Source organism: Myotis myotis, unplaced genomic scaffold, assembly GCF_014108235.1.
Source record: "Myotis myotis isolate mMyoMyo1 unplaced genomic scaffold, mMyoMyo1.p scaffold_m19_p_5, whole genome shotgun sequence".
Lineage (NCBI taxonomy): Eukaryota > Metazoa > Chordata > Mammalia > Chiroptera > Vespertilionidae > Myotis > Myotis myotis.
In genome coordinates, this window is record NW_023416357.1 from 106446604 (window position 1) to 106472633 (window position 26030).

The 26030-nt window shown below is 51.5% G+C and overlaps 1 protein-coding gene across 3 annotated transcripts; it reads right to left on the reverse strand.

Annotated features, from left to right (window-relative positions):
• AQP8 (aquaporin 8) lies at positions 1–25374 on the reverse strand. Of its 3 annotated transcripts, none has more exons than XM_036309592.1 (7): positions 25263–25327; positions 24843–25008; positions 6347–6603; positions 4858–4984; positions 3040–3254; positions 1538–1672; positions 1–496 (listed from the first exon to the last, which is right to left on the reverse strand). In XM_036309592.1, the coding sequence occupies exons 3-7, from the start codon at positions 6586–6588 to the stop codon at positions 448–450; spliced, it is 768 nt and encodes a 255-aa protein (XP_036165485.1). In that variant the 5' UTR covers positions 6589–6603; positions 24843–25008; positions 25263–25327; the 3' UTR covers positions 1–447. The 3 variants fall into 3 exon arrangements, with proteins under 3 accessions (XP_036165485.1, XP_036165486.1, XP_036165487.1); XM_036309593.1 differs by having other exon boundaries at positions 24843–24909; positions 25263–25280; XM_036309594.1 differs by lacking the exon at positions 6347–6603 and having other exon boundaries at positions 24843–24909; positions 25263–25374.
• Positions 25375–26030: the final 656 nt, after the last annotated feature.

Here is a 26030-nt window from a genome sequence, read left to right on the forward strand (position 1 = left end):
TGGAAGGAAATATGGGACTATTTATTGCAAAGCTAGATTGGCAGCTCAGAAAGCAAGGAAAGAGACCGCAGAAGGCCCTTCTGCAACAGAGGAGCCAGGGAAGGGAGAGGGAGGAAGATGGGCGGAAGGGAACTGATGTACATGGACAGCTGCCTCGCCCAGGTGCTCTTCTGCTCCTGGGACCGTCTCCCTCAGGAGGACAGTTCTGACATGCTGTTTCCACCTCCCTCTGGGCAGTGCTGGCCACATTGCCCAGGCTGAGGGCTCTGCCAGGCACCAGGCACTCCTCAGAGCCTAGAGCCCCTCAGGGCCTAGCAGCAGGCCATCCAGCGAGAAGCCAGGCCCCGCCAGGGAAGGAGCCATGCTCCCTGGGCCTGTGCAGTAGCGGGCAATGCAGAACTGGCCGGGACCAAGGGCACCGGGGCCGCGGGACGCCCAGCACCGGCTTCAGCGTCCCTTTAGGATGAGCCGAGTTTTCCCATCTCCAATGAAGAACCTACAACAACAATGGCCCAGTGAGGTCTCTGAGCCCCCAGGGGAGGGTCACCCAGCCCCTCATCCATCTCTCCAGGCTGAGTTCTCCAGAGAGCCACCTTCCTGAGCTTTTCCAGTCTCCACCTCTAGCTGGGGCAGGTTGGGGGGGGGCGTGGTTAGGTGGGTGTGTCTCTGCTTGGCTTCAGGCCTTTTCCTGGAGACACTCAGCTCCACCCTCTGAAAGCAGCAGGCAATAATCAGGGGTGCTTTGCACTCAGCCATGGGCTAAGGGGTCCGGGCTAGGCCCACTTGCTGAGCCAAACCCTATCCCTGCACAACCTGGAACAGGCCCCTATGGATCCTGGAAGCTCCCAAGAGGGGAGAGATTATCCCCCTGACAACATCCACCTTATTATCCACTGCACAGCTCCACGGAGCACTGGCCACACTGTTTTATGGGAACGGCATCCCTGACGTGCGTGCTCGTGGGCACCGTGTGTGTGGTTTTCTATGTGAGTGGGGCCCCCAGGCGTTGGATGACTCCTTGCAGGGAGCAACTCCTCCCCTGCTCTTGGACCTCACCCCAAGGCCAGGATTAGGCTCAGGCTGCACACAGCCAACAGGCGTGCCTGGCCCAGAGCCGCATGACTGACTGAGGGGAAGGCCGACCCACGCTGGGCAGCCACAGGGGCGACCATCAGCCACGCTGTCGTTCTGTTTCCTCTGACCTGCCGAGCGCCTCCGCCTCTGCTGGGCGCCCCCGTAGGCGTGAAGCCTGCGCAGAGGACCGCCTGTGGGACACGTGTCCTAAGACGTTGTTTGGGCACCTACCTAGCCAGTGCTCCCTGTGCACTCTCAGCTCTGAGCCAACGGGTTCTCCTTCGGGCCACAGCTGTGCTGCAAGGGATTTCTGTCACTTGCGGTCAAAGGCCCAGAGTCAACATTGCCTCTGCGGAAGGCTCCCTCTCTCCTCTACAGACTCAGGTGAGGTCCCATGGCTCTCGGCCTGGACACTGTGGGAGCTGTCACCCGCTGCCCACCGGCGGGGCAGTGACCCACCTACCTGACGAGCGCTCCGACCAGCAGGCTGCCCAGCAGCGGGCCCAGCCAGTAGATCCAGTGGAAAGCCCAGTGGTTGGCCACCACAGCCGGTCCAAAGGCCCGGGCAGGGTTCATGCAGGCTCCCGACACGGCGCCCCTGCAGACAGCAGCCACACTCGTCCCCCGGGGTCCCGGCCAGGCCCAGCTCCCCTCAAGTTCCCTCCCCAGCTAGGCCTACCTCCCACACCTCCCACACTCCCGCCCTATCTGGGGTTCTGGAGGGTTCCAGAAGACACAGGTAGGGGCGCTAGCACTGGACAGTGAAAGGCTGGCCCCTCCCTTGGCACAGCATCAGCCACACCCATGCCCGTCCAGAAGAATGTCCACAAGGGGTGCCTGGGCAGCAGGAAGGGACGGGGGAGGGAGGGTGCAAGATGGAGTGCGGGGAGGGCAAGTCTCTCCAAAGTTGACAAAGCCACGTTGAGCAGTTGTCCATCATGTGAGCTCTGGAGTCAGGCGGACTTAGGTTCAAAACCCAGCCCAGCTATTCCAGCTGTGTGACCTCTAACCTCTGTGTTTCAGCTGAGGTGCAAGCACTGTCTCATGGGTTGTCAGGAGTCGATGAGAAAGCGCATATATAGCCATGTCTCGCCCATAAGTCACATACGTGTGTTTAATCTCGGTGACCAGCAGCTCCTCGAGGCGGCTGTGGCCGGGCTCACCTCTCCAGTTCTGGTGTCCAGAGCTCTGTCCCGTTCTCTCAAGCCTCACCCACCCCGCCTCCTATAGCCACGCTCAATAGGCTTGTAAGTGAGCCAAGAGCCACTAGGGGGCAGCAAAGCATTGCCACACTTTACACAGGTCACAGATCTTCCCCACGCCTCCTCCCAAGGATGACATGAGGTATGGGGGTAGCGGGGACGGCAGAGCCGGGAAACTGTCCCAGAGAAAAGAAAGAGCTGGACATTGGGGGGGGGGGGGGTTCCTCATCCCTTCAGCAGGATATAGGCTCTGGTCCCAGATCTGTCACTTAATTTGCTGCTGCCCCATGACCTTCAGCAAGTCACTGTGTCCTCTCTGAGCCTGTCTCCTCTTACATAACATGAGAGAGGTGCCCCCTCACCAGCCTTGTCTCCGAGTCCCTTCCCAAGCCTACTGAGCGGCTCAACATAAACCAGACGGTGGTGAGTCAGGCTGAAGCCCGGCTGCCCACTGGCTGGGCAAACGGCCTGCAGAAATGTTTACTGAAACGGGAATAATTTCACACAAAACCCAGTCTTCTGACTCCCTTGGAGTGAAATGAGAAGGTCCCTCCAGGCCCCTCCTACATAGCAACCATTTTCCCGAGGGGAACAGAGGTGCCTCCAAAGACACCACAGTCCCAGCACCCCTGTTGCCTGCCTAATGCCAGGCCATGTCTCCCATGGGCATTCCCTTCCTGCCCCTATTGGCAATGGAGTCCGTGCCCCTCAGGTAAGCTCTGCAGGGCCAGGCACTGTGGCCCCACGGCTGGGACGCACTCACCCTGCCAGGATGTCCACGGTGACGGAGAAGCCAATGGAGAACGGGGCCAGCGGGCCCTGCGTCTTCTCGTTGATGGCGCCCATGCAGACAGCCAGCGCCAGCAGCGTGGTCAGGACGACCTCTGCCAGCACAGCCCCCGCCACCTGCCCCGGCTCCTGGACCGTCACAAAGGCTGCCCCAGACGCGTTCCAGAACCTGTCACCAGGACTCACCGCCTGTGGAGAGAAGCCGCTCAGCCCCTCGGGGGTGAAGAGAGGACCAGGAGCTCATGCCCCCCACAGGGAGGGGTTACAGTCAGACCGTCCGGCCCACAGCCAGCTCCGCCATTCCCACCACGCGGCCGTGTGTGAGCTATTGGGCTTCTCGGAGCTCGCTTTGCTCCTCTGTAAAACGGGGATGACCCAGCTGTGGTTCCAGTGGGCCTGAAGCTTCTGTGACTTAGATGATCCTCTTGGAGGAAAGAATACAAAAATCCCTTATTTTTACAAACTTTGCAAATACACATGACCAGGACATTGCTAACCCATGAAAACTCCCTTCGAAGGGGCACGGAGAGCCCCGAGGCTTAAGCGCCATGGGATTCGAGGAAATCGGCCTCAGGGGCCGTGGCAGCACCAGGAGAGGGAAGACAGGGGAGCGGACCACGCTCTGGGCCCTGGACCCCAATCTGGGCTCTGCAGCTCGCCAGCCCTCCGACCTGGGCAAGGTACCCACTTCCCTGCGCCTCGTTTCCTCCTCCATAGAATGGGGATAACGACAGCTGCGCGCCCAGGTCCTGGGAGCCCTCCAGGGACTGACCTGGCCTCTGGTGAGGTGGTTGGGAAATGGAATGAGCAGGTGTGCGGGAGCTGAGCAGGGCGGGCAGATGTGTGTGCGGGGCTGAGCAGGGCGGGCAGGTGTGCGGGGGCTGAGCAGGGCGGGCAGGTGTGTGTGCGGGGCTGAGCAGGGCGGGCAGGTGTGTGTGCGGGGCTGAGCAGGGCGGGTGAGGGAGGGAGAGCCTGGCACTGCTCCCCATCAAGGACCAGAGCCGGAGGGTCAGCGGGAAATGGGGTCTTACATGGGGGCCTGGGGGCCCAGGGCAGGGAACAGCAATATGGGACTTGAGACCAAAGTCTGCAGTGGGCCAGGTCTTAGAGCCATCGTCCAGACCTAGCCCGCCAGCAGGCCCGCCTGCCACCTCCACCTTCCCACTCACCCACATGTGCCTAGCAAGGCCTACATCTGGAAGGGAGGGGAGGGAAAGGGAGGAAAAGAGAGGGAATGGAAGAAAGAAGGGAAGAGGAAGGGAGGGAGGGAAGGAGAGAGGGAGGGAGGGAGGGACAGGCCTACGGAGGGACACAGGGAGGGAGGCAGGCGCTATGGAAATTCTGGGACAGAAAGGAAGAGCCAGACTTCGTGTTGGGATGAGAGGATTCCATTGGGAAGTTGAATATGAACTCCCATCGAAGGCGGAGAACTCGGGTTAAGGGCAAGCTGGGCAACACACGGAGAGGTGAGCTGGGGCTCTGGGAGGAGAACTGTGCTCCCCCGGCAGGCAGCCCGGGCAGAGCTGGGTGGGCCGCCTGTGGCTGAGCGAGTGGCTGGGTGAAACGTGTGGAAACATTAGGACCAGCAAACCCGCTGAAAGCCAGGAGTGGACTGGGAGGGAAACCTCTGGTGCGGAACTTGCCTCCGCCCCTGGGCTGTCCAGACGCGGAGAGAACGGGGTGGGTTTGGAGTGAACCAGCGCCCCCCTCCCACCCGGTCCCACTGGAGGAAACAGGCAGAGTTGGACAGTCCCCACCCCGCCCCCAGCAGCCCCCCGAGGGGATCACCCACCTTGGCCAGGGAGGCCCCGAGCAGCCCCCCGCACAGCTGGGACACCCAGTAGGGAAGCAGCATCGTCAGGTTGAGGCCTCCGACCAGCATGGCCGCCAGGGACACGGCAGGGTTAAAGTGTCCACCGCTGTCACCCAAGAAGCAGAAGGAAGTCATGAGGCCAAGGCGCAGGCTGTGCCGAGGGGACGGGTCCCCACCAGCCCCCCAGGCCGGCCCCGCGCATAGGGCCCAGCCCACAGCGGCGGGCAGCATCGCGGCCATCCCCCGAGGTGCCCGGTGTGGCCCGGGGCCTGGGCGAGCCCGGGAGGGGAGGCTGAATAGATATTTGTTGGAAAGCCAGTGGCTGGGTGAAACGCTGGCATTAGAGGGAGGCAGTCCCTGAGGCGCAGACAGCCTGGCCTCCCAGCCAGCGGCCTGGGTTCAGATCCTACTCTGCCCCTGAGCAGCCGAGGGACCTCGGGCAGCAGCGCACCTCTCTGCCTCGTGTCCCCACCTCCTGAGGCTGTTGCGACGATAGAATGAATTAGCACCTGTGCACAGGCCTGTTACATACATGGGGAGGACTCGGTACACACCAGGTATTATCATCCCCACTCCGACCCTGTGCCCCAGCCAAGACGTGACAGCGCTCGCCTCCAACCCCGCCCCGTGGAACAGAAGAGCGTGTGCTATTCGTGCCCCGGGACGTTGAAAAGAAATGTCAGCGTTCTCTCCCCCTCTTCTTCTGGGGAACAGAATTTGGGTCTCTTCATTCCGCTCCGTTCCCTGAGCGAGATGAAACCCGGCGCCTGGCCCGCATCGCCCTGCCCGGCGCCCCGCACTGTGGCCGGCTCTCCTGGAAGCCAGGGGCTCCTGGGTGGGGCTCCGTCCAGACGGACACTGTGCAAGAGCCCCCACCCCCTCGGGTCACCACTTGATGGGCCAGGACCACTCAGGTGGGTGGGAAACCCCTCTAGCAGCTGCTGTCCCAGGGAAACCTCGAGGCTGGAGCGCCCCTTCTAACACAGCAGCAGCAGAGCAGCCAGTGGGGACTGAGCCCTCCCCATCGCTGCTTTCCCCTGCGCCCCCCCCCACTCCCAACCCCTTCCCTATCTACCCCCCCCCCGACAACCACCCCCCCGGTCCCCAACCCCCGTTCCACGTAGCTCTGCTGCTTAGGAGCCCTGTAACCTCGGGCAAGGCACGCTGTCCTGTCACAGCTGGAGGCGGGTGAGGGAACGCCAGGGGCTCAGACCTGCAGTGGTAGGACAGCGCCTGGCACTAGCCCTGTCGCATGTGTGTCAGCTGGCGATAAGGTGCTTTTAAACACCCCCATGGGCCCCGTTTTCTGGGTGGAGGGGTTCGAATTGGAAGCGTGACTTGCCCCGAGGCACAGAGCTCGTGGGCCGCAGGGCCAGATGCGAGCCCCCAGCCACACGGCCGTCCACGTGCTCCCGGAGCCTGAGTGGGTGCCCCGGGCTCCCCTGCCGCTCAGCTCGCACCCCCTCACCTGATGTTGCCCAGCGTGGCGACCAGGAGGCCCAGCGCCAGCCCGTGGGCCAGCGCCGGCTGCAGCGGCCCCGCTTCCGGCCCGTTCCCGATGACCGACAGGCACCCGATGAAGATGAAGAGGGCAGAGCCCAGCAGTTCCACCAGGCAGGGCCGCACCAAGCGCTCATGCCACCACCCGTGCCCCCTGCCTTCCGCGCTCGGCTCCTTCCCCTTGCCGCTGCCAAATTCAAGGTCCCCCATAGACACGGCGGCGGCCTGCAGAAGGGAAGGGAGTGGGACTGGGAGGAAGGGCGGCCAGGAGAAGCCCCCCCCCCCCCGGAGTTAACTCTCAGTGACCCCGGAGGGCCAGGCTGGGGAGCCGAGGGCAGTGGGCTCACCTCTGCGGACATGAGGGCTGGCTGGCCGGCCCGCACCTGCTCTCGGGCACACGCTTATCTCGGGCTGGACTGCTGCTCCCAGCGCAGGCTCTGCCCTTTAACGGGCGCGAGAAAGCAGTGAGCAGGTGGGAGGTGGCCCTGCGGCCCAGAAAAGGAAACAGTTTTCTTTTTAATCTCAGCTGGGCAGGGCAGGGGCTGGTTAAGGATTGCTGCGCTTTCTGCCACCAGGGGAAGGCGCTGGCTTGGCGGCAGCATCTGGAGGGGAGGCCCAGCCCCCGCGGTCGCCGTCAGGGTCCAAAGCAGACCCGCATGTGCAAGAGGACGCGAGGACTGCCCCCCGTTAGGCCCGCACACGGGAGGCAGCAGCCGACTCATCCTCAGGTCGTTCCGCCAATCCCCACAGACATCTCCTCATTCACGAGACCCGACACCTCCGCTCACACACCTCATCGCCTGATCCAGGCCGAGCTGTGACGGGTGACCCTTCACTGACAGGCAGTTGGGCCCGTGGAGAAGCCGTGGGCCTTAGAAACAGGCCACCGGGGGTTCCGCCCCAACTCTGAGCACTGACTTACCGGCTCTGCACTTTAGCTTGCGCCCTACCATGTGCGGATGGTGGTGACCAGGGTCGCTGTGAGGCTTACGGAGTCAGCACATACATGTAAAGTGCTTCCGACAGTGCCAGTCACATGATAAGCACAATGAGCTGCCTACTACTTTATAACATGTATTGATGTGTAATCAATATTTATTGAGTACTTTCTAACTTGCTAGGCTTTGGGCTACATACCTTACATGTGCTACCTCATTTAACCCCCACAACAACCCCATTAGGCAGGTACCTTAATAATAGTACATTTACAGATGGGGACGTGGAGATTCAGGAAGCTTAAGTTTCACAGGGTTTGTGATTGCAAAACGTGTGGGCTACGTCACAAAAAAAGACAAGTACTGTATGATTCCACTTATACAAGGTAGCGAGAGTAGATAAATTCAGAGAGAAGGTAGAATGGTGGCTGTCAGGGGCTGGGGAGGGGAAGAGGGTTCGTGTTTAATGGGCACAGAGCTTCAGTTTGGGAAGATGAAGTCTGGAGGTGGATGGTGGTGATGGCACAACAATGAGAATGCACTTAAAGCCGCTGGACCACACACTTAAAATAATTGATTTCGTAAATTTATGCTACATATATTTTACCACAATTGAAAACAAACAAACAAACAAAAAAACACTGAATTAAGCCACTACACTCAAGTGCTTTTTAAAATGTAAGGAAGGAGGGAAGAAGGGAAGGAAAGGAGCGAGGGAGGGAGAGAGGGAGGGAGGGAGGGAGGGAGGGAGGGAGGGAGGGAGGAGGGAGGGAGGGAGGGGGAGGGAGGGAGGGAGGGAGGGAGAAGGATGGAAGATAGATGCATGGATGGGTGGATGGATGGATGGAGAGATGGATGGATGGATGGATGGATGGATGGATGGATGGATGGATGGATGGAAGATGGATGGATGGATGGGTGGATGGATGGATAGATGGATGGATGGATGGATGGATGGATAGATGGATGGATGGATGAATGGATAGATGGAAGGAAGGAAGGAAGGAAGGAAGGAAGGAAGGATGGAAGGAAGGATGGAAGGATGGATGGAAGGAAGGAAGGAAGGAAGGAAGGAAGGAAGGAAGGAAAGAAGGATGGATAGAAAAATGGATGGATAGAAGGAAGGAGAGAAGGGTTTCCTTATTCATCCATTCAGCAAATATTTAAATGCCTTCAGTGAAACAGCCCCCACCTGAGCCATGTGGAAATGCACAGTGAACAGGACCAGCAGGTTCGGGTCATGCTCACAGCAGCTCAGGGTTTGTATGTACAGATGGAGAAACGGTGCCACAGATGCAAGGGTTTTACTGACGCTTTCCACCCTTATTGACTAGTCACCACATACCTAACACACTCTGCGTGTATTCATAACAACCCTATGAGGTAAGTCTTGATCACTTCTCATCCCATCTTCAGATGATAAAAACAAGGCGCAAAGAGCTTGCCCAAATGTGTGTAGATACAAAGCAGCGCCTCCGCACAGGAGTGGGTGGACAGCTTGTGGGTGGCTCTTTTTGGCAGGAGACCCAGAATGCAGCGCCTCTTGGACACCCACACGTGTCGGAAGGTGTGGGGTCTGCTCTCTGCTGATTATCTGGGGCCCGTTCTCGCCCTCCTTCCCTCCCACAGCACAGAGCACCAGATGTATCTTACGCCCTTCCTGCTGGTCCCGCACATGGCAACATAAGATAGCGGTCCAGCCCTCCACTTCCCCGTCTCCCTCATTCTTTGCCCAAATCCTGCCAAGTGCTGCTTCTGGAACATTTTTCTCCTGTTCTCACCCAGGCTTTGTCAGTCCTTGCTTGGTCTCTTGAAGAAAATCGAACCTTCAGTGTACAGCCTCCAGGTGCCAGGCTCTGCACTGGGCACTTCTCAGGCATTTCCCCGCTTCACAGGCAGAAACTTCCAGCTGGTAAAACTAGAATAAATCCTCATCGGGTCTCCTTGCCTCACTCTGTTCTAACCCATTCCTCTGACACTGGGAGTGAGCCGGCACAGGTGGGCTCTTCGGTCCAGGCTGGGGGTCAGACTTCTCCATCTATGCCTGCTCTCTCTGCTTCAGTTTCCTCTTTCATAAAAAACTAGAGGCCTGGTGCATGAATTCATGCACTAGTGGGGTCCCTCTGCCTGGCCTGCGGGATCAGGCCAAAACCGGCTCTCTGATATCCCCTGAGGGGTCCCGGATTGCGAGAGGGCGCAGGCCAAGCCGAGGGACCTCACCCGTACACGATTGGGGCCAGGGAGGGACGCAGGAGGTTGGCCAGCTGGGGAGGGACCACAGGAGGGTTCAAGGGCGTATCCAGCCCATCTCGCTCAGCCAAACCCCAGCAACAAGCTAATCTACCAGTCAGAGCATCTGCTCCCTGGTGGTCAGTGCACATCATAGCGAGCAGTTTAGCAGCCTTAGCATATCATTAGCATATTATGCTTTGATTGGTTGAACGGCCAACAGGCCAACTGGACACTTAGCATATTAGGCTTTTATTATATAGGATGGGCTAATGGTGGTATCTATCCCCACAGGGTTGTAAAATGGATGAAATGAGACAGTGTGCTTATTAGCCAAGTGCCCAATTCAGAGCAGGTGCCCAACATATTGTAGCTATTAATATGTTTTGTATTAGTTAGAGTAGGCTAACCTGTGTAACACATAACCCCAATGTTTCAATGGCTTCATATAATAAAAAAGGACTCATTGTTCACATAATGGTCCATAGCATGCTCTTTACCACATGTAACTCAGGGATCCAGGCCACTTCCACTTGGAGACCCACCAGCTAGGTCCTCAGATCTCCTCCTCCAGCCAGCACATGGGAAAGAGAGAATGTGAGGCGCTGTGCAGGAGGTTTTCATGGCTACCCAGGTTTGATTAGTAATAATTCTGTCCATTGAAAAACCACTAGACTTAATAAATGAATTCGGCAATGTAGCAGGATACAAAATTAACATCCAGAAATCTATGGCTTTTTTATACACCAATAATGAACTCACAGAAATAGAAACTAAAAAAAAATCCAATTTACCATTACAACAAAAAAGATTAAGATACCTATAAATAAACTAAACTAAGGAAGTAAAATACCTGTACTCAGAAAACTACAGGACGTTGAAAAAAGAGATAGAGGAAGACATAAACAAATGGAAGAATATACCATGTTCATGGATTGGTAGAATCAACATCATTAAAATGTCCATACTACCCAAAGCAATCTATAGATTCAATGCAATCCCCATTAAGATACCAACAGAATATTTCACAGGCCTAGAACAAACTCTCCAAAAATTCATCTGGAATTAAAAAAGACCCATAATAGCCACAGTAATCCTAAGAAAGAAGAAAAAAGTCAGAGGGATCACAATACCAGATAGCAAGCTATATTACAAAGCCACTGTTCTCAAAACAGCCTGGTACTGGCATAAGAACAGACATATAGACCAGCGGAAGAGAACAGAGAACTCAGAAATCGACCTAAGCCATTTTGCTCAATTAATATTTGACAACAGAGGTGAGAGCATGCAATGGAGTCAAGATAGTCTCTTTAATAAATGGTGTTGGGGAAATTACACAGATACATGAAAAAAATGAAACTAGACCACAAACTTACACCATACACAAAAATAAACTCAAAATGGATAAAGGACTTAAACGTAAGATGGGAAACCATAAAAATCTTAGAAGAATCCATAGGCAGCAAAATGTCAGATATATGTCATAGCAATACAGTTCCTAGGGCAATGGAAACTAAGGAGAAATTAAACAAATGGGACTACATCAAAATAAAAAGCTTCTGCACAACGAAAGAAACCATCAGCAAAATGACAAGAAAGCCCACTGCATGGGAGAACGTATTTGCCAATGTTATCTCTGATAAGTGTTTTATATCCAAAATTTACAGGGAACTCATACAACTTAACAAAAGGAAGGTAAACAATCCAATCAAAAAATGGGCAAAGGACTTCAATAGACAGTTTTTGAAAGAGGACATACAGAAGGCCAAGAGACATATGAAAACATGCTCAAAGTCACTAATCATCTGAGAGATGCAAATCAAAACGACAATGAGGTACCATCTCACACCTGTCAGATTGGCTATCATCAACAAATCCACAAACGACAAGTGCTGGCGAGGATGCGGAGAAAAAGGAACCCTCCTTCACTGCTGGTGGGAATGCAGACTGGTGCAGCCACTGTGGAAGACAGTATGGAGTTTCCTCTAAAAATTTAAAATGGAACTCCCATTTGACCCAGTGATCCCACTTCTAGGAATATATCCCAAGAAACCAGCAACACCAATCAAAAAGGATATATACACCCCGATATTCATAGCAGCACAATTTACCATAGCTAAGATTTGGAAACAGCCTAAGTGCCCATCAAAAGATGAGTGGATTAAAAACTGTGGTACATCTACATGATGGAATACTACATTGCTGTAAAAAAGAAGGAACTCTTACCATTTGCAACAGCATGGATGGACCTGGAGAGCATTATGCTAAGCGAAATAAGCCAGTCAGAGAAGGATAAATACCACATGATCTCACTCATTTATGGAATATAATAAACAACATAAACTGATGAACAAAAATAGAGCCAGAGAAAAATATATTTTAGAATAGAAGTAATCATGTTTTTTGCAGATATTTAATATTTCCTACAACTTTTGTGATATTATACTATATTGGTACAGTTTTGATAATATTATTAAATCTAAAATCTTTTTTTTCTTGAAAAAAAAAATTCTGTCCCACAGCCCCGCCTGACCACAGAGGAGTCGGGGGGGAGTCTGGCTGTGTGCTACACGTCGGGAAAGGAAGGTTTGTTCCCCAGATTGTTGGTTTAATCATGCCCGTCCCTAACTTTGCCAGGAGCCGGTCCATCCTTGCTGTTTCAAGGGACCAGGCATATATGGCATACTGTTCTTAATATGTTTGCTCACCTTCTTGGCACTATGTGTTTTAACCAAGGCCTCTGAGAAAGGTTGTTTCCCCAGGTATGGATTTTCCCCTGAAGTTAGGGAGGGAATAAAACCTCTTAACTAAGTGCCAGGCGGGTAATTAATCACTTTAACTACGAACAATCATGCTTAAGCTACATAATCTTTACTCCCTGGAATGGAGATAAGAAACGCCCTAACCTTTGGAATAGAGATTGATAGGATTGGAATCAACTGGTATAAATACAGATGTAACAAGACAGAACTTAGAAGACAGAACCTACACAGAACCTAGAGACAGAAGAACTTCGCTGGAGAGAACATGGCAAAAGATCCTGGACAGAAACTGGCAACAGAACCTAGAGACAGAACCTAGAGAGAGAACATGGCAAAAGATCCTGGACTGAACCTGACTATAGAACATGGCAAGAGAACCTGACTAGAACCTGGTGACTGAACCTGGCTGGAGAACCTGGACAGAACCTGGCTGGAGATCCTGACCAGAACTTGGCTAGAGATCCTGGCTAGGCTGCTGATCAACTGAACGCTGTCTCCGTGTCATTCCTTCTTTGCTGACTCCGCCCACACCTTTGGGGACCCCTGGACCCGCTGGGGTTGGACCCCAGCATAACTTGAAACCTTTCAGTGCCACTGTGGCTTCCAGGGCACAGCCAACCCCCTTAGCCAGCCAGCCCCAGACTTGTCTCCTGCCCGTGATGCTAACACCTGTCAGGTGAGCGGTGTGCCTCGCCCCTCTCACCTGCGCTGTCCTTGTTTCTCTTGTCCTCTGGCCAACTTCTCCTCGTTCAAATCTCCAACCAGGGCCCTGCCTCCCTGCCTCCAGGCCTGCTGGGTGTCCATCCTCTAGACAGGGATTTCTGCCTTTTCATCTCATGGCACATAAACTAATTACTAAAATCTGCCCAGTCGCCCTAACTGGTTTGGCTCAGTGGATAGAGTGTTGGCCTGCGGACTTAAGGGTCCCAGGTTCGAATCCAGTCAAGGGCATGTACCTTGGCTGTGGGCACATACCCAGTAGGGGTGTTACAGTAGGCAGCTGATCGATGTTTCTCTCTCATCAATGTTTTTGACTCTCTATCCCTCTCCCTTCCTCTCTGTAAAAAATCAATAAAATATGAAAAAAATAAATAAATAAAATCCGCCCAGCCAGCGTGGCTCAGTGGTTGAACATCAACCTATGAACCAGCAGGTCATGGCTCGATTCCCAGTCAGGGCACATGCTGGGATTATAGGCTTGATCCCCAGTAGGGGGTGTGCAGGAGGCAGCTGATCAATGATTCTCTCTCATCATTGATGGTTGTTGTTTTTTTTTCTCTCTCTCTCTCCTTATCCCTTCCTCTCTGAAATCAATAAAACCATATTTAGGGGAGAACCAAGATGGCGGCATAGGTTAACACCAGAGTTTGCTGCTTTGAACAACTACTTCAAAAGTGAAACTAAAAGACGGAAGGGACATCACCCAGAACCACAGGAACGCTGGCTGAGTGAAAGTCCTACAACTAGGAGGAAAGAGAAATGCATATGGACACTCAGAGGAGGCGCAGCGCTGAAGTCAAATTCTGAGGTGCGGAGTGCGCGGAGCGAGCTGGTGGCGGAGGGCGCGGTTGGCGTTTTCAATCGGGAAGGAGTCGCAGACTCTGAGCTCCAGATCCGGGCGAGTCTTTAGCAACCCAGACTCAAACGGGAGAAGCGGGACTGTCTGGCTTCGGTCAGAGGGAGTGCAGCTTTCTCTCCGAGCTTTGCAGCGGGTGCTGGGACTCAGAGAGGCAGAGCCCCTGGGGACAGGACTGAGAGCCGCCATAACTGCTCTCTCCGGCCCACCCTGTTGATCCTGTGCGACCCGCCCTGCCCAAGCCCTGCACACAGGCATTTTTCGGATAGCCTCAGGCAAAGGCTAGATTAGCACCTCCCTAGAGGACAGAAGTTCTCTCACTGCAGACACAGCTGATTCTCATAGCCACCTGGCCTGGAGGTCAAACCCTCCCTGGTATTAGCTACAACAATCAAGGTTTAATTATAAGACTGTGAACAAAGACTACTAGGGGGTGCACCAAGGAAGCATAACAAAATGCGGAGACAAAGAAACAGGACAAAATTGTCAATGGAAGATATAGAGTTCAGAACCACACTTTTAAGGTCTCTCAAGAACTGTTTAGAAGCCGCCGATAAACTTAATGAGATCTACAAGAAAACTAATGAGACCCTCGATGTTATGTTGGGGAACCAACTAGAAATTAAGCATACACGGACTGAAATAACGAATATTATACAGACTCCCGACAGCAGACCAGAGGAGCGCAAGAATCAAGTCAATGATTTGAAATGCGAGGAAGCAAAAAACACCCAATCAGAAAAGCAAAATGAAAAAAGAATCCAAAAATGCGAGGATAGTGTAAGGAGCCTCTGGGACAGCTTCAAGCGTACCAACATCAGAATTATAGGGGTGCCAGAAGATGAGAGAGAGCAAGATATTGAAAACCTATTTGAAGAAATAATGACAGAAAACTTCCCCCACCTGGTGAAAGAAATGGACTTACAGGTCCAAGAAGCGCGGAGAACCCCAAACAAAAGGAATCCAAAGAGGACCACACCAAGACACATCATCATTAAAATGCCAAGAGCAAAAGATAAAGAGAGAATCTTAAAAACAGCAAGAGAAAGACAGTCAGTTACCTACAAGGGAGTACCCATACGACTCTCAGCTGATTTCTCAACAGAAACTTTGCAGGCCAGAAGGGAGTGGCAAGAAATATTCAAAGTGATGAATACCAAGAACCTACAACCAAGATTACTTTATCCAGCAAAGCTATCATTCAGAATTGAAGGTCAGATAAAGAGCTTCACAGATAAGGAAAAGCTAAAGGAGTTCATCACCACCAAACCAGGATCATATGAAATGCTGAAAGGTATCCTTTAAGAAGAGGAAGAGGAAGAAAAAGGTAAAGATACAAATTATGAACAACAAACATGCATCTATCAACAAGTGAATCTAAGAATCAAGTGAATAAATAATCTGATGAACAGAATGAACTGTTGATTATAATAGAATCAGGGGCATAGAAAGGGAATGGACTGACTATTCTTGGGGGGGAAAGGGGTGTGGGAGATGCAGGAAGAGACTGGACAAAAATTGTGCACCTATGGATGAGGACAGTGGGTGGGGAGTGAGGGCGGAGGGTGGGGCGGGAACTGGGAGGAGGGGAGTTATGGGGGGGGGGGGGAAAGAGGAACAAATGTAATAATCTGAACAATAAAGATTTAATTTAAAAAAAAAAACATATTTAAAAAAATAAAATGGCCGAGACCGGTTTGGCTCAGTGGATAGAGCGTCGGCCTGCGGACTGAAAGGTCCCAGGTTCGATTCCGGTTAGGGGCATGTACCTGGGTTGCAGGCACATCCCCAGTGGGAGGTGTGCAGGAGGCAGCTGGTCTATGTTCCTCTCTAATCGATGTTTCTGGCTCTCTATCTCTCTCCCTTCCTCTCTGTAAAAAAATCAATAAAATATATTTTTTAAAAAAATAAGTAGATAAAATAAAATAAAATGAAATTCTGCATCAAACCCAAAAAATATATTTTGCCCATCTGACAAAAAAACAACAAGGTATAATTTCTATTTATTCACACCAGACAGCTATTGTTGTGTTGGCTGTTGTCATTTTTTTATTATTTTTATTTTTGACAATCTAAGGGAAAAGAGGTCAGAGCCCCTGCCTGAACAGTCAGGTATTGCAGGTTTGAAACCTTCTGTGGCCACAGGTGTTCCGTGGCACACAAGCTGAAATCGCTGCTCAAACGTGCTCCTCCCTCACTACAGCCAGCGCCAACGCCGTAGCCGAAGCCAGCGGCCCTCCAGGAAAACACGCAGCAAAACAACACATTTCCACAACCTAAGAATTTTGGCCTGGCCAATGTCTCCATAAACAAAAAAAATCATCAGACTAACCGGTGGGCGAGGGTACAATGGTTTCTCAGACACTGTTTGACCAGCAAACTTCCCAGTCTCCCGGGGCCAGCTGACGTGACCAAGTCTCTAATTTGTGCCGCTGTTAGGATGCAACATGCAAAACGGCTCTGCACCTGCAGGCCCCTACCTGTCATCCGCCTGCAGGCGCAGGGGTGTCAAAGCAGCCGCACTTCACCGGGCACACGGCCCTTCCCTCCTGCCTCTACTGTGGCTGGCCGCCACCCAAGAAGGGACGCCGGGGCCATGGCCGCCATCCTGAGACCAGGATGGATGGAGCGTTGATGACATCACTGCACCTCCTGACCAGCCCCAAGACCACTTCTGGTTAAATCAACCTGCCCGTCCCAGAGTTGCCCAGGGCACCCGAGGGAGCCACGGGGGACTCCGAGGGGTGGGGGGATGTTTTAACTGTCCAGGGGGAATATCATGATGCTAACATCTGTCAGACACCGTGCGAATTACTAGCTCAAGGTCATTCCCAGTTGTAATAATAAATAGCCTGCATTCCTTTCAATGGACACCACAGCTTTGCAAAGCTGGTTTTGGGGGGTCACCGTAACAAGAGAAGTAATGTGAGCATGAATGTGGAAGAGGAAGAGGGTGGCGGCACCCCACATGTCTGCTCTGGGGAGCTGCAGGGCCCCAAAGCACACAGCCCACGGTAAGTAACTGTTTAAGAAAGAAAGTTGTTTAAGAACCCAATTAAACCAAGTTATTTAGTTATAGTTACTTAAGAAGGAAATAAAAACGCATGCCCGTATGTGGGGTTTTAAATACTAAGTTGTTCAGATGGAAGTGCTAAGATTCTGGCACTAACTTCCGATAACAGCAGCCCTAGGTGTGCTTTGGCGGGAACATCGTGAGCCAGGAGCGTGGGAGCCACCGGAGGAAACAGCCTGTCCTGTGGCCGAGTCGGCTCCCTCTCCCTCTGCAGAGACGCCTCCCTCCGGCCATGCGCTCCCTCCCTCCCGCCCCTTCCGGAGACACTGGGCTGTCTGTTGCGTTTCTCCCTGAACGTGGCCACTGTTGTAAAGCAGATGCTGAGCTGTGTGCTCGGGGACAATCACAGACAACGCAGAGCCTCCCCCTCGTTGCTGAAAGGGTGGCGATGTCCACCGAGTGGCTCAGATCACAGGCTAGTCTGAGCCTGAGCACCTCCCTCCCCCGTGAAAGCCAGCAGCACCCATGGGTCCCCGGCAGTGCCACGTTCAAACGCTGGCTCTCGAGAGGCATGGTAACCAGGCATCAGACGTGTTGGCTGTTTCAGAACTGACAGCCGGGACCTCAGTGGACCGAGGAAGCCGCCCATGAGTCTCACCCACGAGGGCCGCCTGCACGCCATCCGCACGGCAGCCACAATGGCTCCGTCCACAAGAGGAGCCAGAATGGTCCCTTGTCACCTGCTGCTTTTATTGGACCGTAACAACTATCAACATTAGATCATTCCGCAGAAGAGGAAATCCAATAGTCAACAAACATGAAAAGACAATCTCTCTAACAGCCAGAAAACACTTCAAATTAAAGCAACAGAACATTTTTAAGTGATTGACGTTCGATACTGACAAAGATGGAGAAATAGGCAAACTCATCCATTGCTGGTGGGAGTGTAACTTGCTACAGTATCCGTAACACAATCTTGCAACACTTATTAAATAGTTAAATCCACATTCCCCAAGACCCAGCAGCCTCGTGGCTGCAAACTGATCCTATGAAAACAAAACCTCTAATGGGAAAGTTTCTGTGCAGGGATTTTGATTCCATCATTTATTGCAGAAAAATCTGGCAACTGTCTGAATGGTCACAATAGATGTCGCTCTCAGTGTTTAAAACACCCCTGAGCTGTACTCACCCTCAAGCGTTTGGACAGTCTGTTTCTTTTACTCAAACTGTTCCCTAAATCTGGCAAAATCCTACTCATCCTTCAGGTCTCAGCTAAGATAGGATGTTACTAAAGAGAGTAAGGGACCCGGCCGGTGGCTCAGTTGGTTGGAGCATCGTTCCATACCAAGAGGTTGCGGGTTCGATCCCTAGTCTGGGCACATATAGGAGGCAACCAGTCTATGTTTCTCTGTCTCTGTTTCTTTCCCCGCCTCCTCTCTCTCTCAAATCAATAGAAACACATCCTTGAGTGAGGAGTATAAGGAGAGAAAGGGTAAGAGGGGAAGCATCAAGGAAAATTCAAGCCACGCGGACCGGGTAGCAAATACATCAATGTCACAAACAAAGTGGAAAAAGTCAGACAGACAAGAGCACACCCTGAGCCACATGAAGTTCAAAAACCAGCAAAGCCAACCGCTATCAGCTTTGGGAGGCAGTGGTGGGACGGGTGCGTGGAGACTTCGGGGCGCTCACATCCTGTTCGTGACCCAGATGCTGGTGGCTGCATTGGTAAGTCCCCTTTGGGAAAATTCATTCAGCTGCTACATGCATGTACTTTCCATGTGTGTTGTCTATAATAATAAAAGCGTAATATGCTAATTAGACCAGACATCCTTCTGGACGACCTTCCAGATGAAGCTGGGGCTGCAAGGGAAGCCCAGGTCCCGGGTGCCAGAGGGAAGCCAGTGCTGGCAGCCGGGGGAAGGAAGGCCTACTCTTGCATGAATTTCATGCATTGGGCCTCTAGTACTCTCTAGTACTTCAATAAAAAGCTGAAAATAAAACCAACCGGCTTTTAGGAAGTTACTTTCTGGACATAACCAAGAGGAAAGCTGTGGGTGAATCTGTGGTCCCTAAGAATGGACTACTGACTGAAACTGCGCTGTTGGCATGACACAGTATCTGTCTCGGGGGGATAGAACATTACACACAGTTAGAAATTGCCTTTAAACCCCAGCAGGCTTTACCACGCCTGTTATGATCTCACTCACTGAAGTTGCCAGCAGAAATGAGGTCAGCGGGCCCCGGCCCTGGCCAGGAGCAGAGCCAGAAATCACTGACTGCCTCATTTGGTTTTAGAAAAGTTATTCCTAGAACGGGAATAATTTATTGAGGTATAACTCATAGACAATAAATTACACATTTAAGGTGTGCAGTTGAGCAGTTTTGGCTCATGCACACACCCACGGAGCCATCACCAAAATCAAGAGAGTGACATGTGTCACCTTCGAAAGTTTCCTTGTGACACCGGGCTTCTTTCAGTCAGCACATTTGTTTTAGGCTCGTCCGTGTGGCTGTGTTGGGGGGAGGGGGCTCGTTTCTTCTGCCTGCTGTGTAGTGTTCTGTTGTAGGATGGCCCGTGTGTTTATCCACACACCCACGGGGGAATGTTTCTCTAGTTTCAGGATGTTCCAAATCCAGAACCTCTGAGCATTTATGTACAAGTCTTATTAATGACACACACTCTCATCTGTCTGGAGGAAATACCTAGGAGTGGAATGGCAGAAGTGCACTCAACTGTGAAGAAACCACCAACCTGGCCCTAGCCGGTTTGGCTCAGTGGATAGAGCATTGGCCTGCGGACTGAAGGGTCCCAGGTTCGATTCCAGTCAAGGGCACATGCCCACCTTGTGGGCTCAATCCCCAGTAGGGGCTGTGCAGGAGGCAGCCAACCAATGATTCTCTCTCATCTTTGATGTTTCTATCTCTTTCTCTCCCTCTCCCTTCCTCTCTTAAATCTATAAAAATATTTTTTTAAAAAAAAACAAAAAACCACCAGCATGTTTTCCAAAATGCCCGTGTAGTCCTACCTGCCAAGTCCAGCTGCTGTGTTCTCCCGACAGTGGGTGAGGCCAGACTTTAGGGTCCTAGAGCTTCTAATAGGTGCACGATGGTCTCTCACTGTGGTTTTAATTTGCATAAAAAATGGATGTAGTGGGTCCAGGTACACACTTCCATTGTAAAATAAGTAAGTCATGGGGGAGTGATGCACAGCATGGCAACCATAGCTAACAAAACGGTCCTGTACTTTGGGAATTGTTAAGAGAGTAGATCTTAAACGTTCTCATCACACACAAAAAAGTTTACGACTCTGTGGAATGAAGGATGTTAACCAGACTTGTGGTGATTATTTTGCAATATGTACAAATACCGAATCATGTTGCACTCCTGAAACTACATAACGTTAAGTGTAAATTATCCTATATAATAAAGAGGTAATATGCAAATTGACCCTCGCACCCTCACATTACAAGATGGCCACCACAAGATGACTGTCCCATGTCATCACAAGATGGCCTGCTGGGGAGGGCAGTTGGGGGAGATTGGGCAGCAGGGGAGCAGTTAAGTGTCAATCAGGCCAACAGGGGAGCAGTTAGGGCAATCAGGCTGGCAGGCAAAGTGGTTAGGGGCAATCAGGCAGGCAGGCGAGCAGTTAGGAGCCAGCATTCCCAGATTGTGAGAGGGCTGTCCGACTGCCGGTTTAGGCCTGATCCTGCAGGGCAGTCAGACATCCGCTGAGCGGTCCCAGATTGGAGAGTGTGCAGGCCGAGCTGAGGACACCCCTTCCCCCCCCCGACCCCAGTGCACGAATTTCATGCACTGGGCCTCTAGTATCTCAATAAAGAAAAGAATCAAAAATCTATACTAATAAAAGGGTAATGTGCTAATTAGACTGGGAGACTTTCCAGATGTTCTTCCGGACAAAGCCATGGTGGTGGGGCTGAGACAGAGGCAGTTAGGGGCAATCAGGCCAGGAGGGGAGGGCAGTTGGGGGCAAGCAGGCTGTCAGGGGGGCAGTTGGGGGCAAACAGGCTGGCAGGAGGGGGCAGTTGGGGCTAGCAGGCTGGCAAGGGGGGCAGTTGGGGGCAAGCAGGCCAGCAGGCAGAGTGGTTAGGGGTGATCAGGCCGGCAGGCAGGTGAGCAATTAGGAGCCAGTGGTCCCGGATTGCAAGAGGAATGTCCGACTGCTGGTTTAGGCCCGATCCCTGGGACATCCCCCAAGGGGTCCCAGATTGGAGGAGGTGCAGGCCCGGCTTAGGAACGAATTTCGTGCACCAGGCCACTAGTTAATAAATAAAAGCAGGAGTGGAACAAGTAATGTAATGACATTCCTTTGATTTTGTTTCTCTGATTTTGTTTAAAAAGAGAATTTTTGTCCAATGGACAATTTCTGATAGTAATAAAATTGTCAAACAGCAACATTTTCTAAGTGCTACCACCTTTTAAGAAACATCCTATATTGGATGTATATATGTTTACAAGGGTTATATTTTGTTGGATTGATCCCTTTAGTATTATGTAGAGACCTCCTTTGTCTCTTGTTTTGAAGTCTATTTTGTCAGATATGAATATTGCTACCCCAGCCTTTTTTTTATAGTTTTCATTTGCATGGAAAAATTTTTCCCATCCTTCACTTTCGTTTTTGTGAGTCTTTTGTACTGAGGTGGGTCACTTGGAGACAGCATATATATGGGTCATGATTTCTTATCTATTCAGTTACCCTATGTCTTTTGATTGGAGCATTTAATCCATTTACAGTTAAGGTTATTATTGATAGGTACTTATTTATTGTCATTTTTATTCCTTATGCCTCTCTCTTTCATCTTCTTCTTACAGCAGTCCCTTTAACATTCTTGCAATGCTAGTTTGGTGGTAATTAACTTCTTTAGCCTTTTTTTTTTTTTTTTTTTTTTTTTTTTTTTTTTTGTCTGGGAAGCTCTTTATTTCACCTCCAATTTTGAATGATAGCCTTGCTGGATGGATCAGTCTTGGTTTTATATCCTCAGTTTTCATTACTTTGAAAATGTCATGCCACTCCCTTCTGACCTGTAGAGTTTCTGTTGATAAATCAACTGACAGTCTTATGGAAGCTTCCTTTTAGGTAACTGACTACCTGCCTCTCTATTGCTGCCCTTAAGATTCTCTTTGTCTTTAATGTTTGCCATTTTAATTATGATGTGTCTTAGTATGGATCTCTTTGTGTTCATCTTAATTGGGACTCTCTGTGCTTCCTGAACCTGTGATTTTTTCCTTTGCCGGTTTAGGCAAGTTTTCTGTCATTATTTCTTCAAACAAGAAATATTCTATTCCTTGCTTACTTTCTTCTCCTTGGAGTACCTCTATGATGCAGATGTTTTTATGTTTCATGATGTCCCAAAGTTCCCTTAAACTGTCCTCATGCTTTTTAATTCTTTCTTATTTTTGTTACTCTGATTGACTTTTTTCTACCTTATCTTCTAATTGCTGATTCAGTTCTCTTTTTCTAACCAACTGTTAATTCCTTCCAGTGTATTTTTTCATTTCAGCTGTCAGTCTTCATTTCTGACTGATTGTTGTTCATCATTTCTATGTCCTTTTTCATAAGCATTCTAAAAACCATTACTTTATACACTGTTTCTGATAAATTGCTTTCCTCCATTTCCTTTTTGTGTGTGTGTTTTTTCTAGAGATTCCTCCTTTTCTTTCATTTGGGGCATGTTTTTTTTTGTTGTTTCCCCATTTTTACTGCTTTTTTGTGTTTGTTTTTGTATATTGGATAAGACTGCTATGCCTCCCAGACTTGGTGGGTTGGCCTTCTTGTGGGATCCAGTAGTGCAAGCTCCTTGATCTTCTGAGCTGTGTGCACTAGGAATGCCACTTGTGTGGCTTATGTGAACCCTCCTGTTGTATTTGGGTCTTGATTGCTGTTGTCCTCCTGTTCATGGGTGGGCTCAGCCCTCAGGCTTGCTGACTGTGAGGCTCAACCCTGACCACATTGTGCCAACTGTTATACAGGTGCTGACAGAACAAAACAAGACCAAACTGAAAACAACAACAAAAAAGCACCAAACCAAAAGAATTAGATTATATTGCCAAAACCGGTTTGGCTCAGTGGATGGAGCGTCGGCCTGCGGACTGAAGGGTCCCAGGTTCGATTCCGGTCGGGGGCATGTACCTGGGTTGCGGGCACGTCCCCAGTAGGGGATGTGCGGGAGGCAGCTGGTCGATGTTTCTCTCTCATCGATGTTTCTAACTCTCTATCTCTCTCCCTTCCTCTCTGTGGAAAATCAATAAAATATATTTAAAAAAAAAAAAAAAGAATTAGATTATATTAAAAAAAATAATAACTGAAAAAAGAGAATGTGAAAAAGAAGAGAAAATAGAATAAGAATAAAACAATAAAAGAAAAAAATGAAAAAAATAATGATGTTAAAATAATGAATAATACAAAATAAAATGTAGAATAGGAAAAGAAAAACAGAAAAATAAAATTAAAATAAAAAGAGAAAAAAATAATAGAATAAAAGAAAAGAGAAGAAAGAAAGAAAAATCCTTTGGATCTGCTATTCGTGGAGTTTGCTGGATTTTGCTCCCATGTTGTTGAGTCACTCTCCCTGTCTGGCCCTGGGCTATCTGACTGAAGCCCTGCAGGGCAGAGCCCCAAGTAGTTTGGTGGGCGGGGCCTCCGTAGCCCAGAGGGTCTCACACATTGAATGTCCCTCTTCGGAGCTGCTCTCCCTTCCCCATGGAAATGGACTCTAGGTGGTGTCTTGGAACTGGCTTGGGTGGTTTCAACAGATTCGCGTTGTGGGTGGTGCCCATGGCTTGTAGGAGGGAGGATGGCACTTCCTCTTCTTCCCTGCCTCAGCTCTGCCCAGGTTACTGGCAACCCCTTGTTGCCACCCCAAGCTAGAAGGGATTAAAAGAACTTTTAAAGTCCGCTCACTTTGCACTTCAATCTTTCAGCGTGGCTGGCCCCCCCTGGGCGTGCCTCCACCCAGGTTCCAACCAGACCAAATACCTGAGGACCCCGCATCACCAGACCCAGCCACAGGCGCAGATTTCCACCCCAGAGCCCCTTCCTCTGGCCTCAGGTCGCAGCAGGATGAGGCAGCACCAGCCTTGCACAGGTTAGGGTACGGGTGCCTTCCCTGTGCTCAAGGTGGGCAGGACCCATCCTCTTTGCTGGGCCACACTGTCCAGCCCCTCCCCTGCTCTCCACCATACGTTCTTCCAGAGAATAAAGGGTCCCTCAGATTCACTTCTGGGTGCACTGGTGAGACCCTCCACTGGCCTCGCGTTCTGCCAAGTGGCCCCTCCCGCAGACCGGGCTGAGCTTCCCAGGCTGGCGCTGTCACAAAGCAGCGGCCCTTTGCCTGGAATGGTGTGGCCTCAGCCTCCCCGGCGGACTGAATCCCCACAATTCCCACCACCCAGTGCTACACGGGCCCCCTCCCCTCTCTGTTGCCCTGGGTTGGGGACCCCTGCACGGGGCGGAGACCCACACTCCCGGGGGCAGGGCTGCACAGCCACACCTTCCGCCCACAGAGGACATGTGTGCCCACTGAAGCACACGCTCTGGCCAGCGGAGCCGCTCCCCCGCCACACACACACACACACACACACTAGTACAGTCAGAAATCTCTCTTCCATTTCCACCCCGGTGCCCCCGCCTGCACACCCTCAGCCTCAGCTCGCACATCTCTCTCCCAGCACCTCCCGCACTGGCCACAGGACAGAGCCGGCGCCACTGGACAGTGCTGTGAGCAGAGACCACGTCTGCATGTCCATGGTTAACGCCACACCAGCACACGGCGTGGCACAGAGTACGCGTTAATGAGGGACCAGCCCGCCAGTGATCTGCCTTCTTCCCCGACCCGCACCCTCACCTGCAGTGGTTCCCCACTGAGGAGTAACAAACTCCCCAAACGCAGTGGTAAAACCACCACCATTCCATCCCGTTCACTCACGATTCTGCGGGTGGGCCGGCCGTCTGTCTGCGCTGGCCTGGCTGGCCGTGGTCAGCTGGGGGGTTGGCTGTTACAGACACGGGGTTTCAGGAGGTGTAGAGGGTCCGTTTTGTATCTGAGCAGCTGCCTTGCAACGCTCAGCCTCTGGTGCTGGCGGTCTCATTGCCTGTGAAGACCTTAGCCTCACCCACCATTAAAGCATTTAAGGGCTGTGAGCTCCTAACATTTTGAGGTAAATCTGGCCTCCACGTCTTCACCAAGGTTCAGACCTCCCCACTGTGGAACCTTCTGTAAATGCCCAGCTTCCAGGAACGTTTGGGTGTGAACTCTGCAGGACTCCCATTGCTTCTAGACTTTCTAAACTCTATTCTTATACTCAACTCAGACAAGCTCTCCAGACTTACACAGTCACCCCCTTACCTGCGGGGATGCTCTCCGAGACCCCGTGGATGCCTGAACTGCATAGTACCGAACCCTGCATGTGCTGTTTTTTCCTATACACACATACCTATGATAAATCTTAATGTACAAGTTAGGCACAGTGAGAGATTAACAATAATAAAATGGAACAATTACAACACGCAGTAACGAAAGTCAGGAGCATGTGGCATTACTAATAAGGGTGGCTGGCGCGCCAGCCCTGCCAGACCTGGGCGGCCCCTCCAACACCCCAGCCGCCTGAGGACTACGGGCGGGGAGTGTCTATCACATGGCGTCTCGGGACAAAGGGAGGGTTCCCATCCCACAGGCCAGGATGGTGAGGTTTCATCACACTACTCAGAACATCACGCCATTTAAAACTTATGAATCATTTCTGGGATTTCCCATTTAATCGTTTTGGACCACGGTTGACCGTGGGTAACCATGAAAAACAAAACCATGGGCTGTTACAGAGCCACCAGCGCCAGCCTGCGTCTTCTCCTGGAACTGAAGACCTGAAAGGTGGCTGAAAGGCAACGCCCCTCACTGGGTGATGGGGTCAGGCCCGCCTCACAGCGCAAGGCCCTGTGTGCCGTGTGGGGCAGAGCAGTGCCATCTGCAGTCCTCGCTCCAGGGACGCGACTGAGACTCAGATGGCAGACGCAGCGCTATCTTCTTCCCGGGAGAGCGGGGGCTGCACTCTGCGCGCAGGCTCAGCTTCGTCGGAGGACAGACCTTGTGTCTGGGTTGTGGGACAAGCATTCTGTG

What these genes read in the sequence shown, in the direction of transcription:
- AQP8 (XM_036309592.1), bottom strand. Translation starts at nt 6,588, where the DNA reads ATGGGGGACCTTGAATTTGGCAGCGGCAAGGGGAAGGAGCCGAGCGCG. An exon ending in GCCACGCTGGGCAACATCAG is followed by an intron (nt 4,985 to 6,346) that starts GTGAGGGGGTGC and finishes CTTGGGTGACAG; the next exon opens with CGGTGGACACTTTAACCCTG. An exon ending in ACCGTGGACATCCTGGCAGG is followed by an intron (nt 1,673 to 3,039) that starts GTGAGTGCGTCC and finishes TGCTGTCTGCAG; the next exon opens with GGGCGCCGTGTCGGGAGCCT.